This window comes from Bison bison, unplaced genomic scaffold (assembly GCF_000754665.1).
Source record: "Bison bison bison isolate TAMUID 2011002044 unplaced genomic scaffold, Bison_UMD1.0 scf7180017864508, whole genome shotgun sequence".
Taxonomy (NCBI): Eukaryota; Metazoa; Chordata; class Mammalia; order Artiodactyla; family Bovidae; genus Bison; species Bison bison.
This window is the reverse complement of record NW_011495064.1, coordinates 10,468,293-10,485,423: the sequence shown is the minus strand read 5'-3', so window position 1 is coordinate 10,485,423 and position 17,131 is coordinate 10,468,293. Positions and strand designations below refer to the sequence as shown.

The 17,131-nt window shown below is 46.6% G+C and overlaps 1 protein-coding gene across 2 annotated transcripts in view; it reads left to right on the top strand.

Moving 5' to 3' along the window:
* The window catches only part of HK2 (hexokinase 2), a 69,815-nt gene that overhangs the window by 40,794 nt on the left and 11,890 nt on the right, over positions 1 to 17,131 (top strand). For both annotated transcript variants that reach the window (XM_010829694.1, XM_010829695.1), the window contains 8 exons: positions 799 to 947; positions 5,782 to 5,901; positions 6,502 to 6,597; positions 7,370 to 7,469; positions 7,809 to 7,992; positions 10,530 to 10,685; positions 14,236 to 14,469; positions 15,560 to 15,864. In XM_010829694.1, the coding sequence (XP_010827996.1) occupies positions 799 to 947; positions 5,782 to 5,901; positions 6,502 to 6,597; positions 7,370 to 7,469; positions 7,809 to 7,992; positions 10,530 to 10,685; positions 14,236 to 14,469; positions 15,560 to 15,864 (1,344 nt within the window). The remainder of the gene's footprint in view (positions 1 to 798; positions 948 to 5,781; positions 5,902 to 6,501; positions 6,598 to 7,369; positions 7,470 to 7,808; positions 7,993 to 10,529; positions 10,686 to 14,235; positions 14,470 to 15,559; positions 15,865 to 17,131) is intronic.

The window sequence follows — 17,131 nt, the reverse complement described above, 5'->3', positions numbered from 1 at the left end:
TATCGTCTGGAATCTAGATGTTTCCTGTTCGGCTCTGCTTATTTCCTGGAGGGACTGTGCCTTCCCATGGCACCTGGAGCTCTTGACCCACTTGTGTCTGTGGAGTCTCCCTCTCTCCCCTCTCGCCCACGCCCTGTGGCTTGTCGGAGTGGCCGGACTCTTGTCTCATATACTCTTAGGTCAGCATTCTCTCACACTTGAGTAAGCCTGGCAGGGGGCACCTGCTAGACTTATTTACGAGGCCTCTTAACTTACAGTTAGCTGGATTCCATTCCACTCCCTTGTGTGACTCTCATTCCTGCCGAGGCATTTTGCCGTCACTGTGTACAAACTTAAAGACTACATTTTGTTCAGAGATCACAATTTGGCCAAAGGCCCAGGCGGGCCACGAGCTTGTAGCAGTGTATTGGGTGTCCTCGGGGCATGAAGAACAAAACCGAGGCCTGGTCTCTTGATGCAGGGCTTGATGGGCCCTGTGAGCTCAATGGGGACTTGGGTGAAAGCCCTTGGGAAATAGTCAGCTTTTGTGAAGGGGGTGGGCACCCCATCATTGGATAGGAAACTGATTCTTCATGTGTATCCTAAAAGTAATATACAAGTGCTTAGCATTAAGAAAAAGAATGAGGCAATACATAAAAGTGTGTAGAAAAAACTAAGACCCACTTTTTTCACCCACATCTCATCACCTAGAGATGACCAGTCCAGTGTTTATGGCAGGATTCTTGGGTTTTATGTTTTGGTCTCTGTGAAACAGTTACGCTTTGTCTCCTGAACTAATAGTGGCCCTTCTCTCTGCAGAACATGGAGAGTTCCTGGCTCTGGACCTTGGAGGGACCAACTTCCGTGTACTTTGGGTAAGAGTAACAGACAATGGACTCCAGAAGGTTGAGATGGAGAGCCAGATCTATGCCATCCCCGAGGACATCATGCGAGGCAGTGGCACCCAGGTATGATGGCCACTGGGGCTCTGGGCCCTACAGGAGCAGATGATGCTCCTTCTCTGTGGTCTTGGAGGGAGGAGACCTTGACTCCCCTCTTTGCCAGGTGATGCCCCTCAACGCCTGGAGGCTAGGTGGGGGCCTCCATCAGGAGAGGTGCATGTGGCCAGAGAGCATATGCACGAGACCCCAGGGTCTGGATGTGCTTTAGTGGGAGGGATTTTGACTTTCTGTCTCATCTGAGCTTTGCTTGCATGCACTGGTGATTGAGGAATCTGATGTCAGGAGGCTGGACCAGTACACCTGGATACCTATGATTAGTGGTGTCATTGAATAGCAAGTCAGGAGAAGACATAATTGTGGCTTGACACTGCCACCTGTCACAGTGATTGTTCTGACTCACCATTGTTAGCATAGCAAAACATGGAATGGAACCTGCTTCTTAACCTTTTTGGTTATTTGCTCTCCCTCTTTTTGACATTCTAAAACAGAAGAGGTTTTACACACAGGGATAGGAGCCTGTTGAAAAAAATCCAGCTTTGGGGTGTCTCTTCTACCTGGCGCTGCAGTGGGCTCTGTGTACTTCCACACTGGCCCCAAATCATGCTAAGTCATCCCCACATCTCTGTGACCCCAAGTCACGTTCTGTACTTGGCACATACGACAGAAAGAGTGGATGGAGAAGAAATGTGAAATCCAAGTAAGAGTCGTCTCAGTGATAGCTAGAAGAGAACAAGCAAGGATGGACTTGCCATCATGATAGTGTCCGAACGTGTGTTGAGCACCTACTGTGTACCGGCTCACGGATCCTTGCTGGGAATCAAAGTCCTGGTCTACCCTTTCAGTTCTTCAGATCCAGCGGGGCCACCAAGACACGCACATCGGCCCACCAGAAGTAACACACGTTTGTGTGGATTTCCTCCTTTCGTCCTCACACTAGCCCTAAGGCTGGGTGCTTCTATTCTGTCCACTTTTAGATGTGGAACTGGGCTTTGAAGGATTGAGTGACTTGGCCTTAGATTACAGAGGAGGGAGGGGCCAGAGGCAAGGCGCAAAGCCAGATCCAAACAACCAGAGCCTGTGTTTGTCCGGTCCTAGGAGGCTCCATCCACTTTTCAGGCCCCGTGATGTGGTCTGTGGGAATGGTGCTTCCTGGAATTAGACAGTATGGTGGTCTAGGGTCCCTACTACCTGCCCCTGCTTCCAAAGTAGAAAGCACTCCCCAGAGGGGCTAGTGCTGACTCTTGGGGGCTCTCCCTCTCAACAGTTCCCCCAGGAGAGCCTTCCTACAGAGGGCGCTCATTGCCATGACAGCAGAAGTATCTGGTGGGTGGGTGGGTGATGGCCACAGGCCCAGCCATTGTTCTCTGTTCTTCGGTATCCAAGGACAATGGTGACCCTTTCACCTGCTCTGCACAAGCTTCCTCAGGATGCTCTTTCTGCTCCTACTCTAGCTGCTCTCAGTTCATGGAGAGGAATCACCTAAAACATTCCTGGATACTTGCACAGCTATAGGGATCACTCTTGAGTGCTGGCTATTCCTGCTGTGTTTATTATACCTAATATGTACTCAATAAAAGTGTGAATGGAGGAGGTGATATCTAAGTAAGGAGCACATCTTGCATGGTCACCTCTTGAGCCTTAGAGCTTAGAAGAGGTAGGAACTTCTCCCTTCTAATGCACTGTTCTTCCCGCCACAGCAGACCACCTCCTGGGAAGGGAATTTCGGACCATGAGCAGGACATGTAGGGGAGAGAGTTTTAGACCCTTTGTGTGTCCTTGGAGACGGCCCTGAGGAAAAACCTGCTTTCCTTGTTTTAATGCTGGGGCTGGGCTACAGTCTCTGGGACTGTAAGATCTGAGCTCCACTGAGGTTGTCACCTGGCTCCAAAATACAGAAACAAAATGTGTTAGTCCAACAAATCTATGAAAGCCATCTGAAAGAAATTGTGACTCGATTGCAATACAAAGGCTTCCAGTAGATTAAAAAAATGCTATATAAAAATGAAACAAAGAAAACTAGAAAATACAGGTGCTCATTTCATCCCAAGGAAGGGAAAGAATGCTATCATCGTAAAAACTGCAGAAAACTGGGATGACCCAGAGGGATGGGATGGGGAGGGAGGTGGGAGGGGAGTTCAGGATGGGAAACACGTGTACACCTGTGGCAGATTCATGTCAATGTATGGCAAAATCACTACAATATTGTAAAGTAATTAGCCTCCAATTAAAATAAACAAATTTATATAAAAAAAAAACTGCAGAAAACACTTGGTAAAAAGATTGGAAGGAGAGTCATAGTGGCTATTTTAGTGGTAGAATTATTGATGCTTTTCCCCCTATCTTTTCCTTTTTCTTTCTTTCTTTTTAAAATATAATCTATCAACCCTTAATTATAGGAAAACAAATAAAATTTAGTTAAAACCATGACCAAATCACCATACTCAAAACTTGCAAAGGTTTTTGAAGATCTGTGAACCCGGGTAGTATGAGTCCTGGACAAAGTCTGTCTCGTGGCCCATGAACTTCCACTTGGGAACAGTGAATTACAAATGGTAATAGCAGCCAGTTTAGATTTTTTAGTGTTTCCTGTGAGAAGGGGAGTGAGCAGAGTCTTAGATCAGTAATGGAAAGGAAGCCTTTTTCCCTTCATAAAATAATGCCCTTTGAGCCTTTTTATGGTAGGAAAGTGTTAGCTCTTTCTCCCAGTATCTTATCCTTAGATCATCAGCTAACAGAAAAGGAGACAGTCTTCCTTTAAAGGAAGCAGATGGTCTCCTCCTCCCCTCTTTTAAAGAGCTGCAGGTTCTTCTAACCCAACACTGTCCCATAGAACTTTCAGAGTGGTAGAACTGTTCAGTATCTGCCCTGTACTGTGAGGCAGCCACTAGCTACTTGCAGTATTGAGGCCTTGCATATGACTAGTATGATTGAGGAAGTGACTTTTTAAAAATTCTAATTAATTGAAATAGCTGCAGATGGCTAGTGGCTACTGTATTGGGTAACACATTATCTAATGCCTCTTCACTGCCTCTCTCTCTTTTTTTTTTTCCTGCCTACCCCTGTTGGTAGTGCAATTGGAAAGAGCAATGATCAGGGCTGGGAGAGGGGAAACCATTTCTCTTTCTTCAAACCCTCCCCCTATCTCTGATGATTGGCCTTATCTCTTTGCACAGCTTCTGTAACTTCCTTTTTTTGGATCACACTATTGTACTAAAGATAATTTTGATTAGAGTACCAGGAAGAAGGTTCTGGGAATTTGTTTAACCCTATTGTAAATTGTGTCACTGATCAACTTGCCAACAGAACAGAAGTTGCTGAATATCTATCCAGAAACCCTCTTTCCACATTAAAATCCTTGATCTCTGCTCAAAGGAGTTGGCATTTAGGCACTGGGGATCCTCTTAGTGAGAGAGCCCTGTCATTACCCAGCATGTACTCTTGAGAAAGTTTTGGCTTGGAAATTGAGTGTTTCAGCATTACCTGAGGTTAGTTTTACACATGACCAGACAGAGACAGGATCCACTGGGAAGTTCAGTTAGAGCCAGTCCCCTTCTAGAAGGGGCTGGCCTTGTCTTCCTAGATTCTTCCCACTGACTGAGCATACCCCAGACATCTGGGGGGCCAGTGCACCTCTTATCCTACCCTGTCACCCCAAGCCTCTCAGTCCCTTTGTAAATGCAAATACTTTTGGTGGTTTAGTGCAGTGGTTCTCAAACCACTGCTTCAGGATTACTTCGAAGGCTCTACCACCACCTTCTGATTCAGGAGGTTTAAGTTTGGACATGATGATGATGCTGTGGACTGCACTTTGGGAGTCCCTGGACTAGTGGAATCTTCCTTACTTCTGCCCAGAAAAGAAAAGAAACATTATCTCCTTTCACCTCTCTTGGCTTTTAGATTTTGCCATCTGGTCAACCTGGCTCTTTGAATCTGCTCAGTCTTTTGGACCTTTGCTTACTTTTTGCACCAAAACATTCCTAGCCTCAGCCTCTGTGTCGAAGGGGTCACCAATTTCTCTTTGAGGATTTTGAATGGGGAAAAAGGAAGCCAAGGGGCTATGGGCTTTGGGACAAATTGAAAGTGGATGATTTCTTAGGCTTACAAGTTTTCTTGGGAGCTTCAGATCCTGCTTACAATAGTTATATTGTGAGTGAGGCTGCGCATCCACAAACCCTGTTTCTTTTTCAGTGCTCTTTGTGAACTCACTTAGGTTCTCATATTGAAGTTAGAAAACAAAGATAACTTCTTGGAATTGCCCCCAGAAGACTGGTTTTTAGAATGGAGGAAAGATCTAAAAGTTACTTTTGTTAAGTTCATTTATAGAATGCCAACAGAGAATCTCTCATCCCCTCCCCCAGTCACAAGAGACCAGATTGCTAAAATACTTGTTGGCAGTCAGATGGGTTGCCCTTTCTGGTAAGATAATCAGCTGTGCCTCCTTGTCAAGGGAGATTCTGACAGAGCCACTAAAGGGTACTCTGTTCCTAGGGCTTGCGATGACTTTCTGATTAGCTTTGGCTGCGATTTTTCCCTGCCTAATGTGGTTATTTTGATAACCCCATTGTGGTTTTGATGAATGGTCTAAGTGGAAGACAGAATTTAATAATCACTAACTAGTGTTAAGTCCTTATATGTGTTGACTTATTTAATCCTTTTGGTAACTTGTGAGCAGGTCCAGTTATCACCCCTATTTTATAGATGAACAAACTAAAACTTCAGAAGGGATACATATCTTGCATGTACTCAGCCAGCCTAGTTCCTTTCTGAGCCCAAAGTCCATGCTCTTAATCTCTATGCCTTTCTGCCTCCCTGCTCATCTTCCTGTGTTGTGTGCCCTTAGCTGTTTGATCACATTGCTGAATGCCTGGCCAACTTCATGGATAAGCTACAAATCAAAGATAAGAAGCTCCCTTTGGGTTTTACCTTCTCATTCCCCTGCCTCCAAACAAAACTAGACGAGGTAAGATGAATCCTTCAGACATTTTTGTTGCTTCATTCTTTGGACTGGGGGGACTGGAAAGAACTCTGAGCCACTTGCTACTATGGTGATGGAGCTTGCTCTGATGGATTGCATGGACAATGTTTGAGTATTGGGAAATCTGTCCTTCTAGGAGAGTGTGTGTAGGTGTATGTGAGAGGGATGGTAAAGAGGTATTGGATAAGTGGGGAGTCTTAATCACTGTCCCCTCAGATGACTAAAAGCAGGCCGACATACATTGCACATTATCCATATCCCTCTTAGGGAAACAGGAGTGAGAAATTAGTCAGGGACTCCTTTGTTCTAAAGTGTCATGATAAACATCCTTGAAAGTTTACAATGTTAGGATACAAGAATCTTATTTTGGCAGTTCTACAGCCTGCTTCTTGGGGACAGTAAATCATTCATTTAACCTCCTTACTTGGTCTCTAACATAGTTTCTCCTTCACAGGCTAATAAGGAAGACCTGTATAAATTCAGTCAGGACTTTAGTTTAGTTTAGCCCCATGGCAGAGGTCTCCTAATGATGAGGAGTACAGACTGAGTTTTGTGGGAAATCAATATTTCTTGGTCCTTTTCCAGAGTTTCCTGGTCTCGTGGACCAAGGGGTTCAAGTCCAGTGGTGTGGAAGGGAAAGATGTGGTTACTCTGATCCGGAAGGCCATCCAGAGGAGAGGGGTGAGTAGGGGCAGCAGAGGGAGATGCAGGGGCTTGGGGTCTGGAGGCCCTTTGCATTCTTTTGAGTCCACTCTGAAGTCTTGCCTTGTCGGGTCCTTAAATTGGCATGAGAATTTTCTGTGGGTCTTAAGGAGAGGTTTTCTTTTCTTCTTCTCTGTTATGTCACCCAAAAATCTTCGTTTTTTTCTCCCAATTTTATTAAGAGTTAGCTCCCAATAAAGTATAAGTTTAAGGTGTGCTGCATAATGACACGCCTATATATTGAGAGACAATTAGCACACCAGTGACCTTATATATGATCAGATGCCTTTGGGGTCTTTAGATTAGCATGATGGACAACTAATCATAGCCTTGGTGAAAGAAAAACCCTCATTTTCAAATGAGAAGTTTGGGATTTATGTTGGTATCAGGGTGGAATGGGGCAGAGAAAGGACATGATAAAGGTCTAGTCACAGAAGGGCAAGACCTACTGGGAGGGAGGGAGAGATAGAGAAAGAAAAGAAGAAAGAGAATGAGAAGAAGACAATGATAACAAGACACGCTCTTCTTATCGTAGTAACGGCTGTGAACTACACTGCAGGCCTGCTGTAAGGGAAGTCCTCTGTGATGAAGACCAGTGGGGTGGGCAGTGAGATGCTGTCGTTAGACTGGATCTGGACCCAACTTCCAGCTCTAGCCCTGCTCTTGAGCTGTGTGTCTTATTACTCTTCGTCTTCACATTTGTAGTCTTTCTGTGACAGTGAAAGTTAGGGTTCCCCTTTTATCCCTGCAGGACTTTGATATTGATATTGTGGCTGTAGTGAATGATACCGTTGGGACCATGATGACCTGTGGCTATGATGACCAGAACTGTGAGATTGGTCTCATTGTGGGTACGTGAACACTGCGTGTGAGCATTGTGGGTGTGTGAACAGTGCTGGCCAATGGAGTGCGGGTGTGGGCTGCAAAGAGAGGAGGAGTCCATGGCCTGGATCTTCCTTTGTACTTCCTGTTAGAAGATAATGGTATGGTCACTTTTGAGGGCTGAGCCAGGACTTGAGGAGTTGTGGGTGGTAGTGGGTTGGACCATGTCGAGATGCCCCAGGAGCCTCCAGGGAGGAATCCCAGTCACACTGAGCGGTCTGAGGACAGAGTTTTAAGAGGGAGATGGGGGCTGGGGGCTGGGGGAGGACAGTGTGAGTGGGTGCTGAGCATTCTCTTGTTTTGTCCAGGCACAGGCAGCAATGCTTGCTACATGGAAGAGATGCGCCACATCGACACGGTGGAGGGCGACGAGGGCCGGATGTGTATCAATATGGAATGGGGGGCCTTTGGGGATGACGGCGCGCTTGATGACATCCGTACGGAGTTTGATCAGGAGATCGACATGGGCTCTCTGAACCCCGGGAAGCAACTGTGAGTGGCCCCCTGTGTGCAGTGGGCTCAAGGGCTGGGCTCAGGAGCTGAGGTGGGGGCTGGCCAGGGCTAGGGGGTGGTTCTTATTTTTACTTTACAGCTTTATATATAGCCCCTAAAGTTACCAAGGCACCCACTGCTTATGGAAATGTGCTTGTTACATATATTGTGACTATCAGTTGCTGAGAGCTGTCTACAAAAGATAGAGCAAGTGGACAAACCAGAGTATGGCTTATAATTTGACCCTCAAGAGTGGTCATTTTAGAAGATCGTATTCTAAGTGTGCTGCCCTGCTCTTTCACTCTGCCTTCAGGCTGTATGTTGTCCATAGAAACAATTTGTGCACCACATAAGAAAAGCCATGATGAGATAGCAAAGATAAGGGATCTGAAAGCTCATTTCATAGCTCCCACCTCTGTCACTGCCCAGGGCATGAGGCTGAGAGTTGGCTCCTAATTGCTGCCTATTATGAACTAGGCTGAGTTGCAAGAGTCCCAGGGCCTCTTGCTATAGCTGTAGGCAGGCTCAAGGCCTATAGAAAAGTTGGTTAAGGAGCCCCTTTGGCCTCCTTCTCTGGACCTGTGGTCCAACCTCGGTCCTTGAGTGGACTGGAGGAGGGGCTCTAACTTTTTTTTTGGTCCCTGGATGTTATATTCTCCAATCTGGTCAGACTTAGTTTTTGGTTACTTCTGGCTCTTATAAAACGTTATTTCAATCTCACAAACATTTGCCTAATGTCCTTATTAAAGATCTTGAAACAGGGATTGCCGCAAGCTCTAAAGGCAATTACAAAACATTTTGAGCTATCAAGTCCTCTCTGGCCTTTTTTTTTGAGCCTTGCGGGATCTTAGTTCCCTGGCCAGGGACTGAACCAGGGCCCTCAGCCCAGAAAGCTCAGAGTCCCAACAACTGTACCGCCAGGGAATTCCTAGGCCCTCTATGGTCTTATTGGTGCTGTGACTATTGTAGGAAATCTAGTACTTATCCCTGCTAGAAAGAAATAAAATCCAACCTTATAAACCAGCTTTATAAGAGAGTCTTTTGCTCTACGGGGGGGTGTCCTTGCTTCCTCAAAGCACAGCTTATTTAAGTCACAAGCTTCTCTCACATGTTGAAAAGAGAGTCCATTCATAGAATACTGGCTGTGTCTACCACGGCTGGTGAGAAATTCATGGACTGAAAAAACTGCTCAACAAACAAACAAAAACAAAAAAGGCTGGGAGGACATATTGCCAATGGATCAACTATCCCTGAAATTATTGCTGGGCTTGAATACGAACTTTTTTCTCACTCGTTATATTTCTAAATAAATGCGTTCCAAACACCAACTGAAACAAAGTGTTTTTAAAACCTGAGATAAAAACTTTTACCACTCACGCTTCAGAGCCCCACTGGCGCCCTCCCTTATCTCTCACAGAACCAGCTGTTTTGGAGAAGGTACGGAAGTAGACATGTGAGTTCCTTACTGCCGAACCTGGGCTGCCTCTTAGGCAGCGTGCCTGTGCGGCACTTAAACATTTTAAACATACCTCCTGCTCAAGCAGCTTTGCCAGCTCTCCACTTAGCTCTAGTTCTGCCATACCTGTGTTTGGGTCTTGGGCAAGTCACTTCCTGAGGGCCCGGCTTCTTCTCTTGTAGTGTGCACCAGGTGACTTTGGAATTTCTTCACACCCTGCTCTGGGCCTTCTCTGAAGGCCCTGTGTGGGACCTAGATCCTTTCTAAGACACCAGGAAAGGGCCTTTTTTTTTTTTTTGGCTAAAAAGAATTGCAAGGGCGGTTTCGCCTGTCGTATATCTAAGCCAGGAAGACTTTATAAGAAAACACTGTCACCTAGTGTTGAAAAAATAAATTACCCAACTTCTCTCTCGGCTATCTTGTCGCCTTCCTGCTCAGAAACTGCCAACATGTCTCACTTCCAGATTCCCCAAACCGTGCGACACTTAGAGCTCCTTCTCATCTGTCCCTATTCTTGCCCAATCCCCCTTCCATCCCACGTTGTTCTGTTTTCTCAGGAAGCCACAGATGGCCTGCAAGGGGAAGGAAGTTTGAGGTGACGAGTTGCTAGCCCTGTGCTCCCAAGTTTAATTAGAGTGACCTGTGTTTTTTTGTTTTTTTTTTTTTTCCTGCTTGAGATAAATACTGAGGTTTTGCATAAGAATTCATTTTTAAAAGAGCATTTCCTTGCTAGAGAAAAAGTTTATTAAAAATTGCTACCCTACCACATAACCCACTACACCTCAAATTCAAGCTTTGGGGGAGTGTCCCACACTCCCTGGGTGTTTGGTTTGGCTGCTAAAGGACCCTCCTTCTCCATAGTTCGAGGCCCACCTGCCTGCAGAGGCAGCCTAAGCTCCCAGTGCCTCCAACCCCGTTTGTGCCCAGCTGTCATTTCTCTACACATCTCACTCCTGGTCAGTGCCGCACACGTTTGCCTTTGTTCTGCATAGGCGCCATGCGTGCCTGCTGCTTCTACAAGGACGGGTCAGGTTTACTGGCAGCAGAGACTTATGTTTTTTTGCTGTATCTCTCTCTGCAGATTTGAAAAGATGATCAGTGGAATGTACATGGGGGAACTGGTGAGGCTTATCCTGGTGAAGATGGCCAAGGAGGAGCTGCTTTTTGGGGGGAAGCTCAGCCCTGAACTTCTTGCCACAGGCCATTTTGAGACCAAAGATGTTTCAGATATTGAAGGGTAAGCTTCGGGTCCTTCTCTGTTTGCTGGGACCTCAGAAGGGTGGACAGATGGCTGGGGAATGAGGAAGAAGCTCAGGCTGTTGACCCTTCAGATGTGGACAGCAGGAAGGTCTCCCCCAGCGTGAGGCCTTGGCCTCACGTGGCAGGCCTATGGCTTGATGTCACTTGCCACATATTTTCCACTTGTGTCTGTTTTGAATGTGCTGACTACCAGAGTGACTCATGGTGCTGGGGAGAGCTGGCCCCCATGCAAGGACTTTCACTTTTGTACTCGAGTTCCTGCCTGGCACAGGGATCTCAGCTTTATGCTAGAGGTTCCCTGTGGACCCTTCAATGATTTATTTTCATCTACTTCTCTTTCCTGAAGCCCTGGCATTTCATTCCTTTTGTTGTTTAGTTGCTAAGTGGTGTCTGGCCCTTTGCGATTCCATGGACTGCAGCATGCAGACTTCCCTGTCCTTTACTGTCTCCTGGAGTTTGCTCAAACTCATGTCCAGTGTTCAGTGATGCCATCCAACCATCTCATCGCTGATGCCCCCTTCCTCTCCTGCCCTCAGTCTTTCTCAGAATCAGGGGCTTTTCCAATGAATTGACTCTTCACATCAGGTGGCCAAGGTATTGGAGCTTCAGCTTCAGCATCAGTCCTTCCCAATGAATATTCAGGGTTGATTTCCTTTAGGATTGACTGCTTTTATCTCATCGCTGTCCAAGGAACTCTCAAGAGTCTTCTCCAGCACCACAATTTGAAAGCATCAGTTCTTTAGCACTCAGCCTTCTTAACTCTCACATCTGTACATGACTACTGGAAAAACCATAGGTTTGATTATATGGACCTTTGTCTGCAAAGTGATATTTCTGCTTTTAATATGCTGTCTGGGTTTGTCATAGCTTTTCTACCAAGGAGCAAGTGTCTTTTAATTTCATGGCTGCAGTCACCATCTGCAGTGATTTTGGAGCCCGAGAAAATAAAATCTGCCACTGTTTTCATTTCTTTGCCCATCTATTTGCCATGAAATGATGGGACCGGATGTTATGATCTTTGTTTTTTGAACATTAAGTTTTAAGCCAGCTTTTCCACTCTCCTCTTTCACCTTCATCAAGAGGCTCTTTAGTTCCTCTTTGCTCTCTGCCATTACGATGGGACCATCTGCATATCTGAGGTTATTGACATTTCTCCTGGCAATCTTGACTCCAGCTTGTGATTCATCCAGCCCAGCATTTCACATAATGTAGTCTGCATAGAAGTAAAATAAACAGGGTGACAATATATAGTCTTGACATACTCTTTTCCCAGTTTTGAACCAGTTCATTGTTTTATGTCCAGTTCTAACTGTTGCTTCTTGACCTGCATACAGATTTCTCAGGAGGCAGGTAGGTGGTCTGATATTCCCATCTCTGTAAAAATTTCCACAGTTTGTTGTGATCCACACAAAGGCTTTAGCATAGTCAGTGAAGCAAAAGTACATATTTTTCTGAAATTTCCTTGCATTTTCTATGATTCAACAGATGTTGGCAACTTGATCTCTGATTCCCCTGCCTTTCCTAAATCCAGATTGTACATCTGGAAGTTCTTGGCTCACATACTGTTGAACCTAGTTTGAAGGATTTTGAGCATTATCTTGCTAGCATGTGAAATGAACACAATTGTATGATAGTTTCAACATTCTTTGGCATTGCCCTTCTTTGGGATTGGAATGAAAACTGACCTTTTCCAGTCCTGTAGCCATTGCTGAGTTTTCTAGGTTTGCTGGCATATTGAGCCCAGCACTTTAACAGCATCATCTTTTAGGATTTGAAATAGCTCAGCTGGAATTCCATCACCACCACTAACTTTGTAGTGCTGCTTCCTAAGACCTACTTGACTTCACCTCTAGGATGTCTGGCTCTAGGTGAGTGACCACACCACTGTGGTTATCTGGATCATTAAGGCATTTGTACAACTCTTCAGTGAATTCTTGCCATTTTTTAAAAATCTCTGCTGCTTCTTTTAGGTCCTTGCCATCTGTGTCCTTTATTGTGCCCATCTTTGCATGAAATGTTCCCTTGATATCTCCAGTTTTCTTGAGAAGATCTCTAGCCTTTCCCAGCCTATTGTTTTTCTCTATTTCTTTGCATTGGTCACTTAAGAAGGCTTTCTTCTCTCTCCTTGGTATTCTCTGGAACTTATTTAGTTGGGTGTATCTTTCCCTTTTTCCTTTGTCTTTCACTTCTCAGCTATCCGTAAGACCTCCTCAGACAATCATTACCTACTGGCGATTTTCAGAAAGGGCTTTATCCTGACTCGTGCTTCATAACAGAAAAAGAGGTCCTTGGACGACCCATTAGTTCCAAAAGTTAGAGTTGAGGCCTGCATTTTCACTGAGCAGCGGGAATGGGAGTGAGCATGGCCTGATTTTTGTTTTCCAATCAACGATATCCAAAAAGTTGGACTTGGTTTCCTGTTGTTGTTGTTGTTGTTTTTTAACCGCAGCTTTATTTATTTATTTGTTTGTTTTTGACTGTGCTGTATCTTCATTGCTGTGCAGACTTTCCTCTAGTTTCAGTGAGTAGGGGCGGCTTTTCATTGCTGTGCGTGGGCTTTTCATTGTGGTGGCTTCTCTCGTTGTGGAGCGTGGACTCATTGGCTTCAGTAGCACGCGGGCAAAGTAGTTGTGGTTCCCGGGCTCTAGAGCCCAGGTTCAATAGCAGTGGCACATGGGCTTAGAATCTCTGTGGCATGTGGAATCTACCCAGACCAGGGATCGAACCTGTGTCTCCTGCATTGGCAGGTGGATTCTTTACCACTGAGCCACCAGGGAAGCCCTAGTTTCCTCTTCTTGAGACTTCCACTTGTCACTTGAGGAGGCCTTGTTTCAGGCACCAGATGGTGGAGAGGAGATGATTCTGGTGCTAACAGGAGCAGTGAGACAGTCCAAATGACTTTGTTATTAGTGGGATACTTGAATGAACTGTACCTCCTTGTTAAACTTGGAGGAAATGACAGTGCTCGATATTTGTGGACACTTAGTTCCCCCTAAAAAGAGGGCTAATCTGAAAGCATCAACCCTTGACCAACATCTTTAGATGCAAGTTAAAGCACTGCCAACTGCACTGTGAAATGCAACAGACTGACTGCTTGATAGAGAGAAAGTAGGGTGGGCTCCACAGCTGGGTTCCTGTGGTCAGAGAGAGTTGGTGGCAGGGACAACAATCCCACTATCCTGAGACAAGCAAACTGATGATACACACACAACTTGGTGTGTAAAGCCCCAGGAACAGGGCCTTGTCCTCCCATAGTGTGTGCATAAGGAAGCTTGGTTGTTCTCACTGAGGAAACAGGGGCACCTGAAGTACTGCGTGTGTGGGGGGTGGCAGGGGGGAAAGAAGACGTCAGCTTGTGCTTTCTTCGCCTCCTTGTTCCATAGGCGGGCAGAACAGCGAGGCAGGTGTCTGCCTTCCCTGGGACGTGGCATTTTCCGGGGCTGAGGGCTTTCTCTGTGGGCACACATCTTCCCTCCCACCGGCCACAGTGAGTAGATGCCTGCTCACACGCTGTTTCTGATCCACAGGGAGAAGGATGGCATCCAGAAGGCCCGTGAGATCCTGGTGCGGCTGGGTCTGGACCCAACACATGAGGACTGTGTGGCCACTCATCGGGTCTGCCAGATCGTGTCCACACGCTCGGCCAGCCTGTGCGCGGCCACGCTGGCAGCCGTGCTGTGGCGCATCAAGGAGAACAAAGGCGTGGACCGGCTGCGCTCCACTGTCGGGGTCGACGGCTCAGTCTACAAGAAGCACCCCCAGTGAGTCAGCACGCGGGCCCTCTGAGAGGCCTGACTCCGCAGGAACTCAGGGTTGCACTGTGAGGGTGGTGGAGATGGGCCATGGCGTCCAGGTTCTTTGTGGAATGAAAGCTCCCCGCTGGGCAAGTGGGAGCTGAAAGTGTACTGACCTCGGCATGGGTGGAGGCTTTCCTCGGAGCTCTCCTGGCTTCTGGGGGCTCTTTTTTTGTACTTCCTTAGTTCCAGCTTCTCTGGCTCACCTAGGTATTGAATTAATCCTGTCCTGCCGTCTATGTTTTGATCCCTTGGTCATAAGTGCTTAAATATTCAAATTTCAGTTGGGACTTGAAAGATACTTTTTCCTATGGTACCCACTTAGCTCATCATTTTCACCTAATAAGAACGCCAGGTCAGTGGCCCTGCATTAACTGAAGGGGAATGCGGAGGGTCTCAGCCCTTCCATGTCCTAGGCTCCTGGCCCAGTGCTTCAGAAACTTTAAAGTACACACAGATGACTAGAGGATCTAGTTAAGAGGCAGATTCTGGTTCAGAAGGTCTGGGTTCAGCCTGAGATCTGTGTCTCTGATAGCACCCAGGGATGCTGCTGGCCCATGGGCCACACTTGGAGTATTAAGGCCTTGGAGACGGTGGCTCCAAGCAGCCACCACACAAATCCTTAGCTGTTCAGACACCTCTGGGGTTCTTGGCAGAAAGCAGCCAAAGAGAGGCCGAAGTCTAGAAGAGCATTTTGACGTTTCTGTTTTTGGGTCTTTCCTAGGCAGCATCTGCTGAATTGATGAAACATGAATAGTAGTTGGTGTCAGAGTCACCTGAGGCTGATAAGTTGGGCAGAGGAGCTGGGGCCTGTGAGAAGGGGGTCTTCTGTGAGTGTGCAGGAGATGGTGGCTCCCCAGAAGGGTCCTTTTCTTTTCACAGGGTGGTTGCAGTTAAATATTTTGAGCTTTTATGCAGTGACCCCTAACCTGGGAAAGAGTAGGGAGAGAGTGTTTAAGGTGTCATTTGGGCTGAGGTGGTGAGCTACTGCCCTAAACATTTGTACCACTGACCCTACCTGTGGGCACCCAACTCTTACCCCTCTCTGTGACTGCAGCTTTGCCAAGCGTCTTCACAAGACCGTGCGGCGCCTCGTGCCTGACTGTGACGTCCGCTTCCTCCGCTCTGAGGATGGCAGTGGCAAGGGGGCAGCCATGGTGACGGCAGTGGCCTATCGGCTGGCTGATCAGCACCGAGCCCGCCAGAAGACCCTGGAGTCTCTGAAGCTGAGCCGTGAACAGCTGCTGGAGGTCAAGAGGAGGATGAAGATAGAAATGGAGCGAGGTCTGAGCAAGGAGACTCACGCCATTGCTCCTGTCAAGATGCTGCCCACCTACGTGTGTGCCACCCCTGATGGCACAGGTATGCAGAAGGGCTGCCACCCAGCTCACCACAGGGCTCAGTCACTCCAAGGGGACTCCCTTAGCCTTAGCATTAGGTGTTCAGGTCAGATTGTCGAATGTGTTTCTTCAGCTGTAGTACTGGGAAATTCTGGTGTTCAGTGAGCTCAACCAAGGCACTCCTTTGCTAAAACTGAACAGTGATCATAGTAAATACTTGCTTACTATGTAAATGAATGCTTACTATGTGTCAAACGCTTCTCTAAGCATTCCACACGTATTAATTCATTTAATCTTCAACTGTAACAGACACTAGTAGTTAATTTTGTTTGTTAATAAGCTATTATGTTTTACACAAAACCTAGGCACAGGGAAATTAAGAAACCTGCCCAACTAGATGGAGAAGGCAATGGCACCCCACTCCAGTATTCTTGCCTGGAAAATCCCATGGATGGAGGAGCCTGGAAGGCTGCAGTCCATGGGGTCGCTGAGGGTCAAACACGACTGAGCGACTTCACTTTCACTTTTCAGTTTCATGCATTGGAGAAGGAAATGGCAACCCACTCCAGTGTTCTTACCTGGAGAATCCCAGGGATGGGGGAGCCTGGTGGGCTCCCATCTACGGGGTCACACAGAGTTGGACACGACTGAAGTGACTTAGCAGTAGCAGCAGCCCAACTAGAAGATGGTAGAGCTGGATTCAAATCTAGGAATTTTGGTTCCAGGGTTAGCTCATATAAGGTCAGGGGTTGGCAAACTAAAATCCATGGTCTAAATCTAGCCCACTGCCTATTTTTACAAATCAAGTTTTATTAGTACACAACCATGCCCATTTGCTTACATATTGTTTATGGCTGCTTTGTGCTACCAGGGACAGTGTATTGTTGCACCCTAGTTCAGCCAGGTCTCACTCCTCTATAGAGGGGAACGCAGTGCCTCCCTCTTGCAGCTGCCTGAGGGTTGCATGGAAACTGTGATTGAGGCATGCAGTGCATTGTGACTGTCCTACAAAGGAGGGTTTTCTCATTTAGAAAGATTTCCCTTCAGTTTTCTTTAAAGAGTTGGACTCTGTTGTTCCTTCTCTCTTCTCTAGTCTGGAACCTCATGTAAGGTGGCCTTTGATTTTGTACAGGTGGCATATTTGGATATTTTGGAGTGTAAGAAATCACCATTTCTTTCCTGTGTTCTGGAGCTCACTGTAATTCCTGGGATCCTGCAACTTGAATTCATTTGAGAACCACTAAGGAGCCAGGAAATCTCTAATCCCAGGGTTGTTATTTTCTTTATCA